At 40.6% G+C, this 18,724-nt stretch overlaps 2 protein-coding genes across 5 annotated transcripts; one reads left to right on the plus strand and one right to left on the minus strand.

The window, feature by feature from the left end:
• Positions 1-2,019: 2,019 nt before the first annotated feature.
• Positions 2,020-2,400, minus strand: LOC103016861 (small ubiquitin-related modifier 2-like). Its single transcript, XM_007192805.2, has 2 exons — positions 2,247-2,400; positions 2,020-2,189 (listed from the first exon to the last, which is right to left on the minus strand). Exons 1-2 carry the CDS (start codon positions 2,398-2,400, stop codon positions 2,113-2,115), a joined length of 231 nt encoding a protein of 76 aa, XP_007192867.1. The 3' UTR covers positions 2,020-2,112.
• A 3,961-nt stretch (positions 2,401-6,361) lies between these two features.
• On the plus strand, positions 6,362-18,641 carry LRR1 (leucine rich repeat protein 1). 4 transcript variants are annotated; one of them, XM_057544705.1, is made up of 4 exons: positions 6,362-7,022; positions 10,401-10,502; positions 12,383-13,104; positions 17,710-18,641. In XM_057544705.1, exons 1-4 carry the CDS (start codon positions 6,810-6,812, stop codon positions 17,948-17,950), a joined length of 1,278 nt encoding a protein of 425 aa, XP_057400688.1. In that variant the 5' UTR covers positions 6,362-6,809; the 3' UTR covers positions 17,951-18,641. The 4 variants fall into 4 exon arrangements, with proteins under 4 accessions (XP_057400688.1, XP_007192868.2, XP_007192869.2 ...); XM_007192806.2 differs by having other exon boundaries at positions 10,404-10,502; XM_007192807.2 differs by lacking the exon at positions 10,401-10,502.
• The last annotated feature ends 83 nt before the right edge of the window (positions 18,642-18,724 follow it).

The raw sequence follows: 18,724 nt of genomic DNA on the forward strand, positions 1-18,724 counted from the left end.
AAACTAATCCAGTAAATGTATTTTGTTTTGTATTTTGTAGCAGGCAATTAATTATCCACCACTAAATAAATAAGAATATCTTTGATACTGGCAATTGTTGCATACAGAGTATTTTTGTTAAAAGGTGATGAGCTCTTGCCTTTATTTCACAGTACTTAAAGTGATAAACTTCTAGTCAGTTTTCCTATAAAAGAAACCAGTTAATATATGTACATAAACCACAAAAATAGTATAACAAACTATTTGAAAATTATTGTTTTTCTGCTTAAAATATTGTTTAGCTTGAGACTTCTTAGGACATTTGTAAAAGCAAGTTAAAGCCAATAAGATTTTTGATCATTTTTTGTAACCAGAGATGGTTTTTACAATTAAAATAACATTTCAACTAAACAAAACATTGCTAAATATTGATATTTAATAAGTTGCCTTGTATAATTTCTGAAAATTATACTTGTTCTGAAAAGTGTAAGAATACCCTAATGATAAAGATTTCTAAACAAAATTTTATCCTGTTTGATTTTTTTACTCTGATCTAATGACAAAATTCTATAAATTTTCATTTTCCAGTGTAGTTACTTATAGTTAAGTAGCTAGTAGTTAATGGCTTTTACCTGTTAAAATATAAATAACATAGCTAGCATCTGAGAGGACTAAACTGGAATAAGGTGTTCACGGGTTAGAATTAGACTCGGACTATGGGGTGTATTATCCGATTTAATATTAAAGATGGATCTTATATGAATTAAGAAAAACCTTCCTGTTAATAAAAGCTTCCTTTTAACTAAAAATAAATAAATAGAATGCAGAGTTGAGCTCCAGGGAATCCCAAAGATCAGGTACTAAGAGGGAACTGAAAACCATAGAGACTCCTCTGGGAGATTTGTCCATCTAGGTAATAGGACCTGGATTCGGAGGGGAAAAGAGACAAGGCTTTGGGTAACTGTATTTAATTAAATTGTGGAGTGGAAATCCATGAAGATTTTTGGGAAGAATTAAGCACAACATATGAGACTTAAGTTCTAGCACGATTTGTTCTAACAATGACTATCTATGAGGTCACAGGCAAATCCCTTTACTCTTTTCAGCTTCCATTCCCCTCGTATAAAATGAGAGAACTGAATTAGAATATCTGTAAATTATGTTTCAGCTCAACATTTTAGGATTCTGTGATGAGAGACACCTTTGAAAATTTAATTTGGCAACAGTGTGGATGGTGGATTATTGTATTAGCCTCGTAACTGGTATTGCTGCCTCTAGGCTTGCTTTAACTGCAAATTAATCCCTTCACTGACCACAGTAGCCTTTCTTAAACAGGTCTAAATTTTATCCCCTGCTTGAACATTTTCAATCGTGTTCCAGAATTTTCAGGATGTTAAAAAGCCTTAGTTTAGCAAAAAAATTGTTTTCATCATCTGCCTGCTTTATACTCCTCTAATGTTCTCATCTAACATTTCTCCCATTATAGTATAATTATTGGTTTATTTGTCTCTTCTAAACAATGTAAACTCATCTTTGCCTTTTTTTTTTTTTTTGAACAAGAAGTTTATTTAAACAGCAAGACGCTTGACTTGAAGGGAAAACTGTCTAGGATTCATTTCTTTTAGTGTAATTTAAAGACAGATTGCCCTACTTGTAACAGCTACATACAAAAAAGTTATAAAATTGTCCTTGGTTTTACAATGATAAATAAAAAGCATTAAAATTCTCCCATCAAACAAGGTATGCAAGGATTTTTATGTTGTTCTTTTCTTGTTAAACAGTGAGAGCAAAATAACTTACTGAAATATAAAGGCAAGAACTGAATGAGCATGCCACTAATGGAGAAAAGGGGGTATTTTCACAGAACCAGTATTTTTCCCCAACCCATCTCCATTTGATGTCGGTCAAAACATACCATTGGCCATTTACTTAAAAAAAAATGCACTATGCTTGTGCACATACACCGGTTACTTTATGTACAATAAAGGAAGGGGGAAGGGGAAAGTGAAAGAATAGAGAAAACTATACTGTAGTAGTCAGGATGTGGTGGAACCAAATTGCGGTTTTCTAATTGAGAATGTCTTCTTGGTCTGGAGGAACAGAATTCTGGAGTAAAGTAGCAGGTTCCCTTTTTTAGTAGATACCTCCTGTCTGCTGCTGGAACACACCAATTGTATCTTCAGCCTCCATTTCCAATTGTGCAGGTGTGTCTGTTTCATTGATTGGCTGCCCATCAAATTGGAATCTGATCTGCCTCATTGACATACCCTGTCGTTCACAATAGGCTTTCAATAGTTTACTAAGTGGTGTATGACTCTTAATCTTAAACTGCACCACAGAACCGTCCTGCCCCACCACCTTCAAATTAATATGATCATTGTTCTCAGTCTTGACTCCTTCCTTGGGCTTTTCATCAGCCATGGCGAGCGCCAGAGTCTCCTCAGCTGCTGCTTCACTAAAGAGGTGCCAGGTCCACATCAAAAGAGCACACAAGCAGCACCAGGAGTGGCAGAAGAAGGAGGCGGCAGCGGTGGAGGAGGGAGAGCACCTTTGCCTTTTAAACGTCTAGCACAGGTGCTGGCATACAGCAAGAACACCATAAATATTAAATGAATGAATAAGTGTACTGAAGTAAGACGACCTGGTAGGTTTAGAAATAATTCTGGAGGGAAGTAATGCAGCTCTGAACTGACATGGCAGTACTAAGAAGGGGCAGCTGGGTATTAATTAGGAAATCATAGTGGAAACACAACCTATAAAACATGATCAAAGAGTGTCAACAGGGAAAAGGGAAACCACACTGCATCTCAGATGGGACTTGAACCCATGATCCCTGACTTTAGGAGGGACCTCAAACCCACTATCTTTTAATTGAAACCACTCACCTAGTATAGGACTTACTGAAGCTCAGGTTCTTTTGTCTCGTTGCAGAAAAGGCAAAGTGGCAGGCGAAGAGTGAGTTTATTAGCATACCTAGGACGCTTGTGAGAGATACAAACAGGCAGGTAAGGCAGCCCCAAGAACAAAGAGGGCTATATTTTTATAATCAAACAAAACGTGGGGAGGGGAGAAGACCACCTTCTTCCTCACTTTTTGGTAGATGTCAAGGTGATAGGGACAGAGTAACAAAGTAGGTAATTAAATAGTTAATCCCACTAGGGGATTGTAAATAGATTAAAAAAGTGTCGGAGACCCCTGTAAGTTAATTATTACTCAAGAAAGCAGGTTTGCTTAACCACAAAACCAAGCAGGCTTGCTTAGCAATAAAACCATGCAACAGAAGCATGAGACATGCCCCAAAACAATAAAACAATGGTGGTATGAGACCCACATCCTGTCCAGTGACCTCAGTAAGTTATTGATTCCTAGGACATGCTCCTCTGGGCACATTAAAAACAAAAATATAAAGAAAGGGTGACATTATACTGAAACCTGAAATGATTTAACCATTTTTAGCATATGTTACCACCTTTTTGCTTATTTCCATTGTGCCATGACAGTCCTGGCTTGACCATGTAGGGACAAGAAAAGTCCCCCAGCCGACATGGAGGAGGAACTGATGATCAAAGTGTGACGTCTACTCAGGAATGAGGAAGACAGTGGTCTTCCCCACCCCCAACTTTTCCTTTGATTATAAAACCATAGCCCACTAAGTTCTCAGGGTGCAGCACCCTCTCTCCCTCCTGCTTATAAGCCTCACACGCATCCTATTCTAATAAATCACTTCTTATCTATCACTTTGCCTCTCTCTGAATTCTTTCTTCCATGAGACATAAAGAACTGGAGCTTCTCGGAGCCCCCTAGCGGTTTCAAAGGCTTACATCGTAAGTTCCTCCTTTGACCCTATATGGTCTAATCGGGATGGTCATGGCACTATTTAAGTCAAATATATATTAGCAAAAGGGTGGTAACATATACTAAAATATGGTCATTCATCTCAGGTTTTGGTATAATGTCCCCTTTCACCTATATTTCTGTCTTGGCTACATGCAGAAATGCAACCCTTCAAGGACCACTAACTCCCTGACTTCATGTGATAAGATTCAGACTCCATATCTATTGTCTTGTGTTTTAACTATCAGGGTTTGTGGCTTGAGTGTGCCTGGCACTTGGATGCATCTGGTCTTCCTCCAAGTTAAGAGTAGATTGTTGCTAGATAACTGGATTCTTTTCTTGAGTGGTCATTAGCTTACAACAGTCTCCCAAACTCCCTTAAAATTTCCTTTCTGTCTTTTTTTTTTTTTTTTTTTTTAAACGCTTCTTTCCCAGTGCTTTTTTTTTTTTTTTTTTTTTTTTTTTTTTTTTAATTTATTTATTTATTTATTTAGGCTGTGCTGAGTCTTCGTTTCTGTGCGAGGGCTTTCTCTAGTTGCGGCAGGCAGGGGCCACTCTTCATCGCGGTGCGCGGGCCTCTCACTATCGCAGCCTCCCTTGTTGCGGAGCACAGGCTCCAGACGCACAGGCTCAGCAACTGTGGCGCACGGGCCCAGCTGCTCCGTGGCATATGGGATCTTCCCAGACCAGGGCTCGAACCCGTGTCCCCTGCATTGGCAGGCAGACTCTCAACCACTGCGCCACCAGGGAAGCCCCTCCTTTCTGTCTTTAATCCCCTGGTGAGATTTCTAAACTATTTAATTATTCTACTCTATCCCTATCAAAAGCAGCACTATAAAGGTCTAATTCTTAGGTGTATATTTGTTAACTATATAGCTTTATTTAGTTTTTTTTAAATTTTATTTATTTATGTATGTCTGCATTGGGTCTTTGTCGCTGTGCGCGGGCTTTCTCCAGTTGCGGCAAGCGGGGGCTACTCTTCGTTGCGGTGCGCAGTCTTCTCATTGCGGTGGCTTCTCTTGTTGCAGAGCATGGGCTCTAGGTGTGCGGGCTTCAGTAGTTGTGGCGTGCAGGCTCTAGAGCACAGGTTCAGTATTTGTGGCACACGGGCTTAGCAGCTCCTCGGCATGTGGGATCTTCCCTAACCAGGGTTCGAACCCCGTGTCCCCTGCATGGTCAGGCGGATTCTAAACCACTGCGCCACCAGGGAAGTCCCAGGTTTACTTAGTTTAGATGAAATTTACCATTAAAAAAACCAGCTCCAAGATCTGGTCCCAACGTGCTAGGGCAGACAAGTCTACACTGTCCATAGACTGTGTCCTCTCTAAGAACATGATGACGTTATGATTTTACTAGCTTGAACCCAGCTGAGCTACAAACCTGAGTAAAGTTTACTGTGGGCACAAATTCGGGAAGTCAGAGATATTCAATTATCTGTTGAATGCCTGGTATGCACAGAAACCTGGAGAAATAAAAGAAATGAAAAGTAATTTTAGGGAATTCCCTGACGGTCCAGTGGTTAGGACTCAGGTGCTCTCACTGGCAGGGGCAGGGGTTTGATCCCTGGTTGGGGAACTCCCATAAGCCATGCAGCGTGGCCAAGAAATAAATAAATAAAATAAAATCACAACAGTTTTTCCAACATTTAAAATGTTCCCAGCTCCCAACTTTTTCTATAGGTTCGGAGGTATATTTTAACATACTTGTTTACGCAGGTGTTTTACTATTTTCATCTATGTTATTACCCACTCAAAGAACAAAAAATAGGTAATTCCTATAAAGTCCAATTTCTTTGAAAATTCTAGGGTGTCGTTTTAGTTTAATCCTTTTTGTCTCTAGCCATAAGATTAACTGTTGGTAAATGCTGAGTAGTGCTTTCACGCTCTACAAGCAAGAATACTAAATAGGAAAAAAAGTAATTTTTTATTACCTTATCACCACTTTTCATGAACCAACTTCGTTTTTCAGAAGATAATCAACGGATAACCCTCTAGGTTCAAACTGTTGTACACAGAGACGCTCATTCAAGAATAAATCATTATATTGTCACAGGTGAATAGAAAAGTAGTTTTGGACGCCATTTCACACTTGTGAAAGTATATCTTAGACAAAATGGAATATTTAATACAAGTCTGGGACCAGCGAGAGGCGAGCACGCAAAATTTAAGTGGGCGAGACTACTACGACCCTAAGTGTGAGCGACTCCCTCGCCCCACCCAGGGCCTGGCCCTTCTTTAATAAATGGAATAAGGAGTCCGAAGGGTATGTATCTGGGGTCTGGACGGTCTTTCCAAGCCTTAGATGCAGTTAAGCCAGCCACTCCATCCAACCCACTAGCGGCTGCAAAGTGGGAATTTGTTCAACAGGAATTGCCAAGTCAAATATTGTCATATCAAGTTCCCTTCTGACGTGGCAGGTGTCGCCTCCGGAGCACCAAAAACAAAACAAAACACCAGCCCATCAGCGCCCGGAAATGTCGCGCCCCAACTGGCACTAGGCAACTCGCAAAGGGCCGAAGGTATCTGGGCAAAAAGGCTTCCCCCGTAACATAGGAGCTGACGCCTTTCCTTGGGAAACTCAAGGACCCCACGTGTACGTGCAGCGCATTAAGGGTCAACAGCGGAAACTAGAACTCGGCCCCAAGCTATAACAGCTGCGGCCATCAGCGCGCGCTCCCGGGAAAGGACGTGGCGCCCCCGCCGATCGCCGGTTTCGGGAGACGCGCGCCGTGTCCTCAGGTGGTCGGTGTCCGCCCTCCGCGGGCCGCAGCCACAGTGCGGACTTGACCCTGCAAGGGAGAGGGGACGCCGTCCGTCCCCGCAGGGCTCGTGGAGCCGCTGTACAAAGAAACCGGAGACATCGGCACCACGAGCAGGCAGGCAGATCCCCGGACAGCCGCGTGCTCGAGGACCCCGGCGGCGGCGCGGCGCGGCGCGGCGGGAAGGGGGAAGTTTCAAAGCCGAGAGGTGGCTGCTGGTTGCCGGAGCTCCGGTGAGATGAAGCTGCACTGCGAGGTGGAGGTGGTCAGTCGGCACTTGCCGGCCTTGGGGCTGAGGAACCGGGGCAAGGGCGTCCGGGCGGTGTTGAGCCTTTGTCAGCAGGCGCCCAGGACTCAGCCGCGGCCCCGAGCGGGGGGCGAGCGCGGCGGCCAGCACCCCGCCTGCCTGTTCATTTCCACCCTGAAGGACAAGTTCGGGACCCGCTATGAGGTGCGTGAAGCAGGGAGGTCAAGGGTGGCAGCCGGGCGCTCTTGCCCTAAGCTCCCGACTGTTCCCGAGGCTGGACTCCGTCTTAAGGGTTCCTGAGCGCCCGGCCCCCGAACCCCATGACCACCCGGACCCCGGCGTCTCCCTACGGACCCCGAGGAGGAAAGATTTTGAGAGTGCACTTCTTATTTTTCGTGCCCATTTCTGCGACTTTGTATTGACAGCCTTGCTGTTTAGTAATAGATGGCAGCCCCGCCCCTTTAAAGCCTTGGAAATTTCGGCCTGCCGGATTAAGCTATAAACGAAGCATCAGTCCAGTTTGGGGGAACTGTAAAATGACTACACTTTGGTTCACTAGATTCTGTTTCTCCCACAGGCTTTTCGCTAGTTTTGTCTGTTTGTTGGTTTGTTTGTTTTAAGGCTTTGTGGGGGTGTATCTAAGGTCATTAGACCAGATTAGTACAGTAGTAAAGCAGTAATGCTTGGGTTACATCTTGATATTTTTATTAAAGTTATTGGTTACTGCATCTCTCTCTTTTTTTTTCTCCTCAAATGTTTGATTTCCTAAGTCTTGATTTCTTAGGTCCAAGACTTTTTCATATCTACCTAGGAGTAGTAAACCCTCCAGAAGAAGTTGGAAGTTGAAGTATAATTTTTTGAAATAGAATTTTTAAAGCACAAGTTTTATAAAATCCTTTTACGTTGATTATCAAGCACGTTATTTTGTGAAAATGACTGGAATACCCTTGTGCCTACTATAATAAAATTGGGGCAATTCATCACCCACCATTGCATCTGACTCTTGACTGGATTTTATACAATTTCTGGGGTTATTTCCCTTACAGTGTTGTACTCCGCAGTGGATACTCATAGTTGAGGAAAGGAGTTATTGCTGTTTCATTCAGAGCCACGTAAATGTTTGATGTGAGTAGTTGAAAGTCTAAATAATTCTCCCCTTTCCACGGAATCAATTCGTATAATTTTTTGAATTAAAAAGACTTTAGAAATCACCCAAATTTTAAAGGTTAGAAAACTGTTAGGTGACAAAAGCCAACTCATAACCAGAATTGGGTCTCCCTTTTTTCCCTGTTGTCTTCCCTAAAACCTATCTTTTCATGCCCAGCTTAGGTACTGCCTATTTTCAGAGTCTGTTATGATCTCTCCTTTAAAACTTTTACTGCACTAATAGTCAGTAGCTGACCTAACCAAAATTTTATTGTAAACTGCTAGTTGAAGACTTACGGTGTGCAGGGTGCTGTGCTAGATACTGTGGGAAATTAAACCTGATTTAGTCACTGTTTTTCCAAGACTAGAAAGGGAGAAACAGAAACCACCACTTAGAAAGGTGGGCTATGATAAGTGCTGTAATAAAGGTAGAAGCAGAGTAGTATAATATCAAAAATGAGGTCAATTCTGATTAAAGTTCTTGAGAAAGTTTTGTAGAAGAGGTGGTGCCACAGGGCTTGGGACATAGTAGGTGTCAAGTAAACATTTATTGGTTGAATTAAAGTGGTTTTGTCCTGGGCCTTGAAGAGTAGGTATTAGTGCTCAGTATGGAAATATCTTGGGGCTCTTTCTTACAACCCTCTCCTTTTCTGTCCTGACTTCAGCTGTCATCCATTTGACTGTGATTTCCAAATATGTTCTTTAGCTAGTCCTCTCTGTTAACTTCCAACTTGAGCCAGCTACCTACTGGAAATCTTCACTTGGATGTGTAGCAGTATTTCAAACTCAAAATAGCCCCAGATTAATTTTCCTTGCCACCCCTAACCCTGCTCTTCTGACAGTCTTCTGCAACCCTTTAAGTAGTATTCTGCCCCATCCAGGCACCTTAAAGCCTTTCCCTCCCCACATCCAATATATTATTGAATTCTTTCAATTCTACTTCCTAGGTAGCTTTCATATTTTCATACCTCCTTCCATCCCAGCTGTAATCTAAATCACCATTGTCCCTTGCCTGGCTAGTTTCTGAAAGGATCTCCCTACTTCTACCATTGTCTTTTTCCATCCCATTCTCCCCGTCCCAAAGTTCATTCTTACACTGTAGTTAAAGGAAACTTTTCCAAATGTAGACCTAATCATGTTCCTATCTTAAAGTCCATCAGTGGATATCACTGTTCTTAGGATGAAATCCAGAATTCTTAATATGGTTTACAAAATCTTTCAGCATCTCATCTCTGTTTGCCTCTTCAGGCTCACCGGCCTCTTTTCACTGGATCTTTCAGGCATACTGAACGTTTTTCAGCTCCTCACAGTTACCAAGCTCTCTTACCTCCAAGGCTTTGAACACATTGTTCCATCTTATTGGTATGCTACCCACTGTGTCTTCCCCCAGTATCTTCAGTTGCCTAACATCTCTTAATCCTTCATTTCTTAACCTTTAAGGTCACTTTCATACCCCTTTGCTAATAAGGTCTTACAGCAGCCTGTACTTCCCTTCTTTTAATATTTGTTATGCTTGTAATTACTTGTTTAATAACTGTCTCTTATGAGATTGCCAATTTGATTAGTGTAATTACCATGCTGGTCTTATTTACCACTGTTGTCCCAAGCCCCCTGTCATAGTACCTGGTACATAGTGGCTTCTCAATAAATAGTTGTTGCATTCAAGTCTGAAGCAGAAGCAACATTAGTCATTAAAAATTTTTGAGCAGCTATTATGTGTCACTCACTTTTCTGGCTCCAGGGAAATAAAGGTGAACAAAGGAGACAAGATTCCTATTTTCACTGAGTTTATATCTTGTGGGAGGCATGCCCACCCCAGACTAATGGGCTGAAGTTAAGAAGGCAAGTAACTACTATTGGCAATGGGAGAAAAGAAGCATTCTTCTCAAACACAGGGGTTTCTGTTTTCGAAGAAGAAAGAGTTACCGGACAGGGAGAACAATTACGTTTTGTTTGTTTGTTTGTTTTTGTTTTTGGCTGCATCGGGTCTTCGTTGCAGTGCGCAGGCTTCTCATTGCGGTGGCTTCTCTTGTTGCGGAGCACGGGCTGTAGGTGCGTGGGCTTCAGTAGTTGTGGCTCGCAGGCTCTAGAGCGCAGGCTCAGTAGTCGTGGTGCACGGGCTTAGTTGCTCCACGGCATGTGGGATCTTCCAGGACCAGGGCTCAAACCCGTGTCCCCTGCATTGGCAGGCAGATTCTTAACCACTGCGCCACCAAGGAAGGCCCAGAACAATTATATCTTACCAGAAGCTAGATAAGGAGTGTAAACACCCCAAAAAACAACCAAACAAAAACCTTTAAATCTTAAAACCACAGAACACCCAGACTTAAGGACTAAAGGCCAAACCAAACCTGGCAAAGTGACCGGCACATTCTAGTTGTAATAAATATTGATAACAGTACCTGGTTTTGTCCTTTTGTCCCATTGGTTTTTAAGCAGCTAAAGGAGAACATTGAGCAATTCTTCACCAAATTTGTGGATGAGGGGAAAGCCACTGTTCGGTTAAAGGAGCCTCCCGTGGATATCTGTCTAAGTAAGGTATGGTATTAAAAACATTAATGCTTAGATTGGTTGACTGTAAAGAGAACAGAGGCTCTTTTAGGATCCTGATACCCACATAGCTGAACAGAGACAGTCACTTGCAGGTATGTTTGAAGAAGTGACGGCAGTTTCCCTGGCATGCATGTATGGCCTCTAAAAGGGCAGAGTCAGTCTCAGAAAAGTTGCCCAGGATGGGAAGGAAAACTGGGTTTGCTTCTGTGCCCAAGATGGACCCTCAGGGTGTTCTTAGACAGAACTCTATAAGGCAGGTGGCACAGGTCTACATTTTGCCAGCTGAATCACAGGTGATGAATCTAAATTTGGTGTTAAAAAAAAAGAATGAAATACAATTAGAAACACTTCAGGGGGTATTTTACTTACTATAATCACTTTTTTAAATACATAAACCATTAGAATAAAAAACTGTTTTCTTCTTTGCCTTATCTCACTTTTTCCTTTTCCCCCTTCCCGAGGGTAGGAGCAGTGATTTGTTCAGCCTTGCCGTATCCTTAACCCCAAGCCACATGCTTTGTAAACATTAAAAGTTTAATAACTGTTTAAGGTATTTGTATTGAATGGAGGTGTTTTGTCCTACCTCCTCCTGTTCTTGTGGTTTTTCGTTTTTTCTTGATATTCAGCCTATCTTTCCACTAACTCCTTCTACCTAAAAACAAGCTGAGAGGTCTTACCAATTAAGAAAGTAGAATAGACAAATTTCTGGAAAATCAAGGCTAAATCTGTTGGCTCCACTTTCTTGCTATCTCTTTTGACCTCTGCTTTCACTGGTTACTCACAAAACACTGCCTCAGAGATCAGTGATCTCCTTCCTATTTGCCAATCACATTGCCATTATTTCTTATCCTTTTTGAGCTCTGTAGAACTTGACACTGATGACCACTCTGGACCTACTTGCTGGACCTATTTCACCCAGGTCACCAGACTTTCCTCACTCCACTTCACTATGTATACTGCTGCCAAAATAGCTCTTGTCATGTAATTCTCAACTCAGAATTCTTCAGTGATTTCCCACAGCCTGATCATTCTATCTTCCTTACCTTGGCATCAAGCTCATCTGTAATCTATCCCCGTACTATATTTCTCCTCTTTTACTGCTCTACAAAGCTCCTACATTCCAACCAAATAGGATCATATACTTAGTTTCCCAAACTTGCTGAAAGTTCACTAGTCCTTCACATATAATCGTTACGAAACTTCTAAAGTATCCTGCAAGTATTAGTTATTTTTATTGATGACTTAGTTCACTTACCACTTTATTAGTGATTTCTATGTCCAGCTGGAAGCAGTCTCTTGCTTTTGATGTTTTCTAGTACTTTTGGCATTGAGTGCTATTTGGCCTTGCTTTTGACAGGGCCATTGCTTTTCAAAATTCCTAGTGTTTGTGAATAACCCCCCCTAGTGTTTTGCAGTGCACCCCACTACCTCATTCTATCTCAGAGGCACTGGAGATTTGGGTCAGTTCATCTTTTCTTTTTTTTTTTTTTTTTTTTGACTTTGGTTACTAAGGTTAAGTAACTTTTATTTTTGGATTATAGTTGATGGGTCAGTTCATCTTAAACCCCAATCTTAAGTGGAATCTTTTCATGCTTTCCTGTTTTATTTTATACTCTTATGGTTCCCCCGTGAACAGTTTTATTTAGCGTATGTCTCTCAATATAATTTTTTCAAAAACTTTTAAAGTTTTTTGTATCTATTGAAATTTAGTGAAAATAGAATACTAAAAAGATTTGTACAGCCATTTTCAATAAATGATTGCATGATTTGCATATATAACTTTACAGACTGTTTAGGATGGATTAGCATGGATGCATTATCTAAAATGGAATTTATAATTGTACAACTTATTTTTATGTATTCAGGCCAATTCCAGCAGTCTAAAGGGTTTCCTTTCAGCTATGAGACTGGCTCACAGAGGCTGTGATATTGAGGCACCACTTTTAACCCTCACACCAGTGAAGACTTCAGAATTTGAAAAATTTAAAACGAAAATGGTTATCACATCCAAAAAGGACTATCCTCTAAGCAAGAACTTCCCCTATTCTCTGGAACATCTTCAGACTTCTTACTGTGGGCTTGTCCGGGTTGATATGCGTATGCTTTCCTTAAAAAACCTTAGAAAATTAGACTTGAGTCACAACCATATAAAAAAGCTTCCAGCTACAATTGGAGACCTCATCCACCTTCAAGAACTTAACCTGAATGATAATCACTTGGAGTCATTTAGTGTAGCCTTGTGTCAGTCTACACTCCAGAAGTCACTTCGGAGTTTGGATCTCAGCAAGAACAAAATTAAGGCACTCCCTGTACAATTTTGCCAGCTCCAAGAACTTACAGATTTAAAACTTGATGATAATGAATTGATTCAACTTCCTTTCAAGATGGGACATCTGACAAACCTGCGTTTTTTGTCAGCGGCTCGAAATAAGCTTCCATTTTTGCCTAGTGAATTTAAAAATTTATCCCTTGAGTACTTGGATCTTTTTGGAAATATTTTTGAACAACCACAAGTCCTTCCAGTTATAAAGCTGCAAATGCCATTAACTTTATTGGAATCTTCTGCACGAACCGTACTATATAATAGGTAAGCCTTTGATAGCATCCTGGTATTCTCGTCATCCTCAGAGTAACAAAGTCTTTAACATAGCTTGTGATGCTGTGCACAATCTAACGCTTTGCTCCAGTGGCCGTCTTGCTGTTCTTTACCTCTGCTTAGAATGCTTTTCCTACAGAAAGTCTCACGGCTTACTTTCTCACTTCAGTTCTCTGCGCAAGTGGCACCCCGGAAAGATCTTTCCTGACTACCCTATCTAAAGTTTTATCCCCCACCCCCTTACATTGCTTGATTTTTTTGTCATAGGATTTATTGCCTGGAATGATATATATTTTTTTAACATTTGTTCGTTTTCTGTCAGATATTCTCACTAGAATGTAAGATCCATGAGGGCATGGACTTGGCCTTATTCTCCACTCTTTCCTTTGGGTCTAAAATGTGATATCTATCCCCCATACCTGCAATATGTTAGGGAATGAATGAATGAAGAATGAGTGAGTGAGTGAATGAGTGAATGAATCGATGAGTGACATTGTTTCTCAGAGTCTGGTTCCCTGACCAGCAGCATCAGCATCAGCATCACCTAGGAATTTGTTAGAGGTGCAAGTTCTTGAGCTTCACCCCAGACCTGCTGAATCAGAAATTCTGAGGGTGGGGTCCGGCTATCTGTGTTTTAACAAGTCCTCCAGGTATCTCTGATACAGTCTAAAGTTTGAGAACTCCAGTCTGGCATAGTGGTAAAGTGTGGTCTTTGGAGTCAGACTTAGGTGTGATTCCTGGCTTCACCCCTTAGTGTGGCTTTAGCAAGTTACTTAACCTCTTTGATTGAATCTCATCTGTGAAGCAGGAACAATAATACCCACTTTACAGAGTTGTGAAGATAAATGACCTAATGTAATGGCAAAGCATTTGGCATATAGTAGGACTCAATAGCTCCTGGTTCTCTTCCCTTGTCTTTGAACACTAACTGCAGTTGGTCATGAGACACCAAACTCCAGTTATTCATTTTATTCAGGCTTCTTTCATATAGGAGTGGAAGCTAAGACGTGAACCAAATTACTATTGAGTGCCTATAAAATGGTAGGAACACCATATTTCGAAGAAGAGATTCTTAACTTTTTTTTAGTGGGGAGAGACTCTTAAAGAAAGAAATGACAGAAGTTATGGGCCTAGAAAAATGCACACATGAATAAATACAGACTTTTGCATACAACTTTATAATGCTCATAGACCCCACTGAAACCCAAGCCAGTCTTTCCTCTTCACCATCCCTAGCTTAAGAGCTCTTATCCTAAAGCAGTGGTTCTCAAATTTTACTTCACATTTAGAATCACCTGAGGAGCTTCAAAAAATTCTGATGGTTAGTCCCCACCCCAGACTTATTAAATCAGAATGTTTGGGAGGGGAGTTCCTTGGTGGCGCAGTGGTTAAGAATCCGCCTGCCAATGCAGGGGACACGGGTTAGATCCCTGCTCCGGGAAGGTCCCACATGCCATGGAGCAACTAAGCCCGTGAGCCACAACTACTGAGCCTGCACTCTAGAGCCCGGGAGCCACAACTACTGAGCCCGCGTGTTGCAGCTACTGAAGCCTGGGCGCCCTATAGCCTGTGCTCCGCAACAAGAGAAGCCCGCGCACCACCACGAAGAGTAGCCCCCGCTCACCACAACTAGAGAAAGCCCGTGCGCAACAGTGAAGTCCCAACTCAGCCAAAAATAAATAAATAAAAAATAAATAAATTTGAAAAAAAAAAAAAAAAAGAATGGGAGTAGGACCCAGTATTTTTAAAATTCCCCAGGTATTCTAATGTGTGGCCAGCTAGGATGAAGAACCGCTGCTTGCTTCTCAAACTTTAAGTGCATTCACATCACCTGGGAGTCTTGCTCAGCAGATTGTGCTGTAGAGGTCTGCGGCAGAGATCTGCTTTTTAAGCCTCCATTCCAGGCGAGGCTGCTAGTCCATGAACTACACTTTGAATGCAAAGGCTCTAAAAGTAACCAAGGGCTCATTGTTTTAAGGCAGTGATCCTCAAAAGTTGAGAGTGCATCACAATCATGCTTATTGTAACACAGTACTTACTAAAGCAGATTGCTGGTCCCCACCCTCAAGAGATTCTTACTCAGTGAATTTGGAGTGGGGATGAAGAAACTGCATCTATAACAAGTTCAAAGGGAATGTTGATGCTGCTGGTCAGGGGACCACACTTTGAGAACCACTGGTTTAAGGCATTGACTCTTAACTGGGAGTTGAGAATTACCTATTAAATGACAATACATGTAAGTACCTAGAACAGTGCCTTGTTCATAATAGGTCCCAATAAATACTTATTGGATGTATAAATACAAGTAATTTGCTTCTCTGGCAATTAAAAATCAAATGTTGTTATCATTAATTGTGGAGGAGTTCCTAAATAATATAGATGAGAAATACATATCTAGATTTTCTGGTAATATAGGTCCTAGATTCTACCTCAGACCAACTAGTTCAGAATCTCCAGAGATGGACCCCTATTGTATGTCATATATTTTTTAAAATCTCCAGAAGTGATACTGATGATTCAGGTTAAGACCACTGATTTGTGAGAAATCTAAATGGTGTCTTTTGGAAATGTACTGCTCCCGAGTTTCTTGTTCTATGCTTTCTCTGAGACTTCATATGAAAAAAATAATATATTGTACTTATTCAAATTTGAAAATTATGTCCAAATGAGAAATACTATAAATGGTTACTGATGATTTGAAAAGATCATAACAGATTGGCTAAGATGACTAATCTTTACTAAAGTATAATTTTGCATGTTTTCAGCTCCCTTGTTTTAAAAAGAGTATAGATCCAAAGCCATGAGAACAGCATCTGTTATCTAGCTATTGATAAATTGTACTAACTGGGACTTCCCTGTAGCACAGTGGTTAAGAATCCGCCTGCCAATGCAGGGGACACGGGTTCAATCCCTGCTCCGGGAAGATCCCACGTGCTGCGGAGCAGCTAAGCCCGTGTGCCACACTACTGAGCCTGTGCTCTAGAGCCCGCACACCAAGAAGCCACTGCAGTGAGAAGCCCGTGGATCGCAACAGAGTAGCCCCCACTCATCTCAACTAGAGAAAGCCCTCGTTCAGCAACAAAGACCCAACGCAGCCAAAAATAAATAAAATAAATAAATTTATTTAAAAAAATTGTCCTAACTACTGGTTATAAACAGAAAGTTATAGTCTATTAGAAAAATATGTGGTAACTTAAATTATGTTGGGTAGAAAGTACAGTTTTTAACTGTTTCCTGTTTCCTTAGACTATAACCAATAGCCTGGAATGTAAACATGTGGTTTTTAAAAAAATTGTTACTTACACAAGTAATAAATTCTTACATGTGAAAAAATTAAAAATTGCAAACAAGACCAATACCAAGTCCCTTAGGAAAAGTAAGCCACTATTTTTGATTTGATGTGTATCTTTTCAGACTTTTCTAATAGGGTTTTAAACTCCAGTTTAAATTATAATAGTAGGTTTTATTTATTTGTTGAAAAAGATCTGAACACCTATTATGTGCCAGCCTAGGTACTAGAGAAACAACAAAGAAAACAGTGTGGGGGAGACGCGCAGTGACGGCGATATGGTTGTGTTTAGCGTGGAGTAGCGAGCTGGGCAGTGGGCAGGCAACCTCAAGAGACTGTCTCTTAGTGTCTTGTAGATGAGGGTTTTGAGTTTGACTTGATTTTTTTTTTGACTTGATTGGATTTTAATTGTATTGGGCGCCATTGAAATTTTAAGCAAGAGGGTGAATGACTTAATTTAAGCAAGGTTAAATTGCTTACTTGGCTACACAGTAAAACTAATGTCCCAAACAACATGTGTTTGAAATTTGTTTCACACAGTTTAAAATTCCCTTTTGAACACTTGATGCCTATGAGAATATATGGATTGATTAATTGATTTTTAAATTAATTTATTTATTTTTGGCTGCGTTGGGTCTTCGTTGCGGTGCGCGGGCTTCTCATCGGGGTGGCTTCTCTTGTTGCGGAGCATGGGCTCTAGGTGCGCGGGCTTCAGTAGTTGTAGCTCGTGAGCTCTAGAGCACAGGCTCAGTAGTTGTGGCTCACGGGCTTAGTTGCTCCGCGGCATGTGGGATCTTCCCAGACCAGGGCTCGAACCATGTCCCCTGCATTGGCAGGTGGATTCTTAACCACTGTGCCACCAGGGAAGCCCCTATATGGATTTATTTAAATAAATGTTTCTTCACAGATAGAACTGAGTAATTCTCTCATTACCATTTATAAGAATTGTATGACAGAGCCATACGTTTAAATTATGTTACACTGGTCATACAGTATAATTATATAAAGGACAGATGGCCCTTTCATTGTATTCAGTGGGTTATGCTATTAAGTGGCAGTGCTAAAAGACACTTTATGGAGTGGTATAGATCCTCTTAGGTTTACAAAATATGTCATATGCTGTTATTTAGTATATTTTCCCCATTCGTACCAGTTAGGAAAATAAAACAATGTACTGAGTTAATTAATAGAGTAATTTTATTTTTCCATGGTTATAATTTCAGTGTCCAGTAATTCATGTCCTAATACATGAAGTTTTGAATCTAGTAACACATTAAAAAATATTTAAAAATTTTTTTTTCCAATAGGATTCCATATGGCTCTCATATCATTCCTTTCCATCTTTGCCAAGATTTGGATACTGCAAAAACCTGTGTTTGTGGAAGATTCTGTCTAAGCTGTTTTATTCAAGGAACTACTACCATGAACCTACACTCTGTTGCTCACACTGTGGTCTTAGTAGATAATATGGGTGGTACTGAAGCACCTGTTGTCTCTTACTTCTGTTCTCTAGCCTGTTATGTAAATTCCTGTGATATGTTAAAGTAATAAGTGATACCACAAAAAGATATTCCATTTAGTTACACGCCAATTTGGGACTCACTTATTGTTTAAATGTCAAATTGGAGAAAGGGAAGCTTTTCGTGGGTTTTGTATACTTGCTTGAGGGGAAGAATGTGTGTTAGTGTAACATTTTCAATCATTTGTAATATTTTAATTTCATTAAAACCTAATTTTATTGTGGTGTTAACTTTTATCAGTTTATTGCACTTGTGTTATTTCAGCCTAGTGTTTCCAGATGGGTTGTGGGGTTATTTTTTAATGTTAAACAGATATTGATCCCAACCACTCTGGTCATAGAATTTTCTTATCAATTTTCGTCTTGCGTTTCAGTTAAAGAAGTTGAATTTCTGGGACTTCCCTGGTGTTCCAGTGGCTAAGGCTCTGTGCTCCCAGTGCAGGGGGCCCAGGTTCAATCCCGGGTCAGGGAACTAGATCCCATATGCCACAACTAAGACCCAACGCAGTCAAATAAATATTAAAAAAAAAAAAATGAAATTGAGTTTCTGTATGCAGAAAATATACTTTGGACTAATATAGTCTAAACTGTAGTGAGAACTTGTTTGATATGAAACTACATATAAGTTTTTAAGCACTTTTGTGTTTTTCAGGTATATTATTCTAAATATATATGGAATTTTATATTCACCATACATAAAGTAGGAGTTGCTTTGGACAAATAGACTTCAGGTTTTACAAGTTTTATAATATTAATTCCATAATTTTTGTTGTGATTTCTAAGTTTTTTAATTTTTTTTTTTT

This window comes from Balaenoptera acutorostrata, chromosome 3 (genome assembly GCF_949987535.1).
Source record: "Balaenoptera acutorostrata chromosome 3, mBalAcu1.1, whole genome shotgun sequence".
Classification (NCBI taxonomy): Eukaryota; Metazoa; Chordata; class Mammalia; order Artiodactyla; family Balaenopteridae; genus Balaenoptera; species Balaenoptera acutorostrata.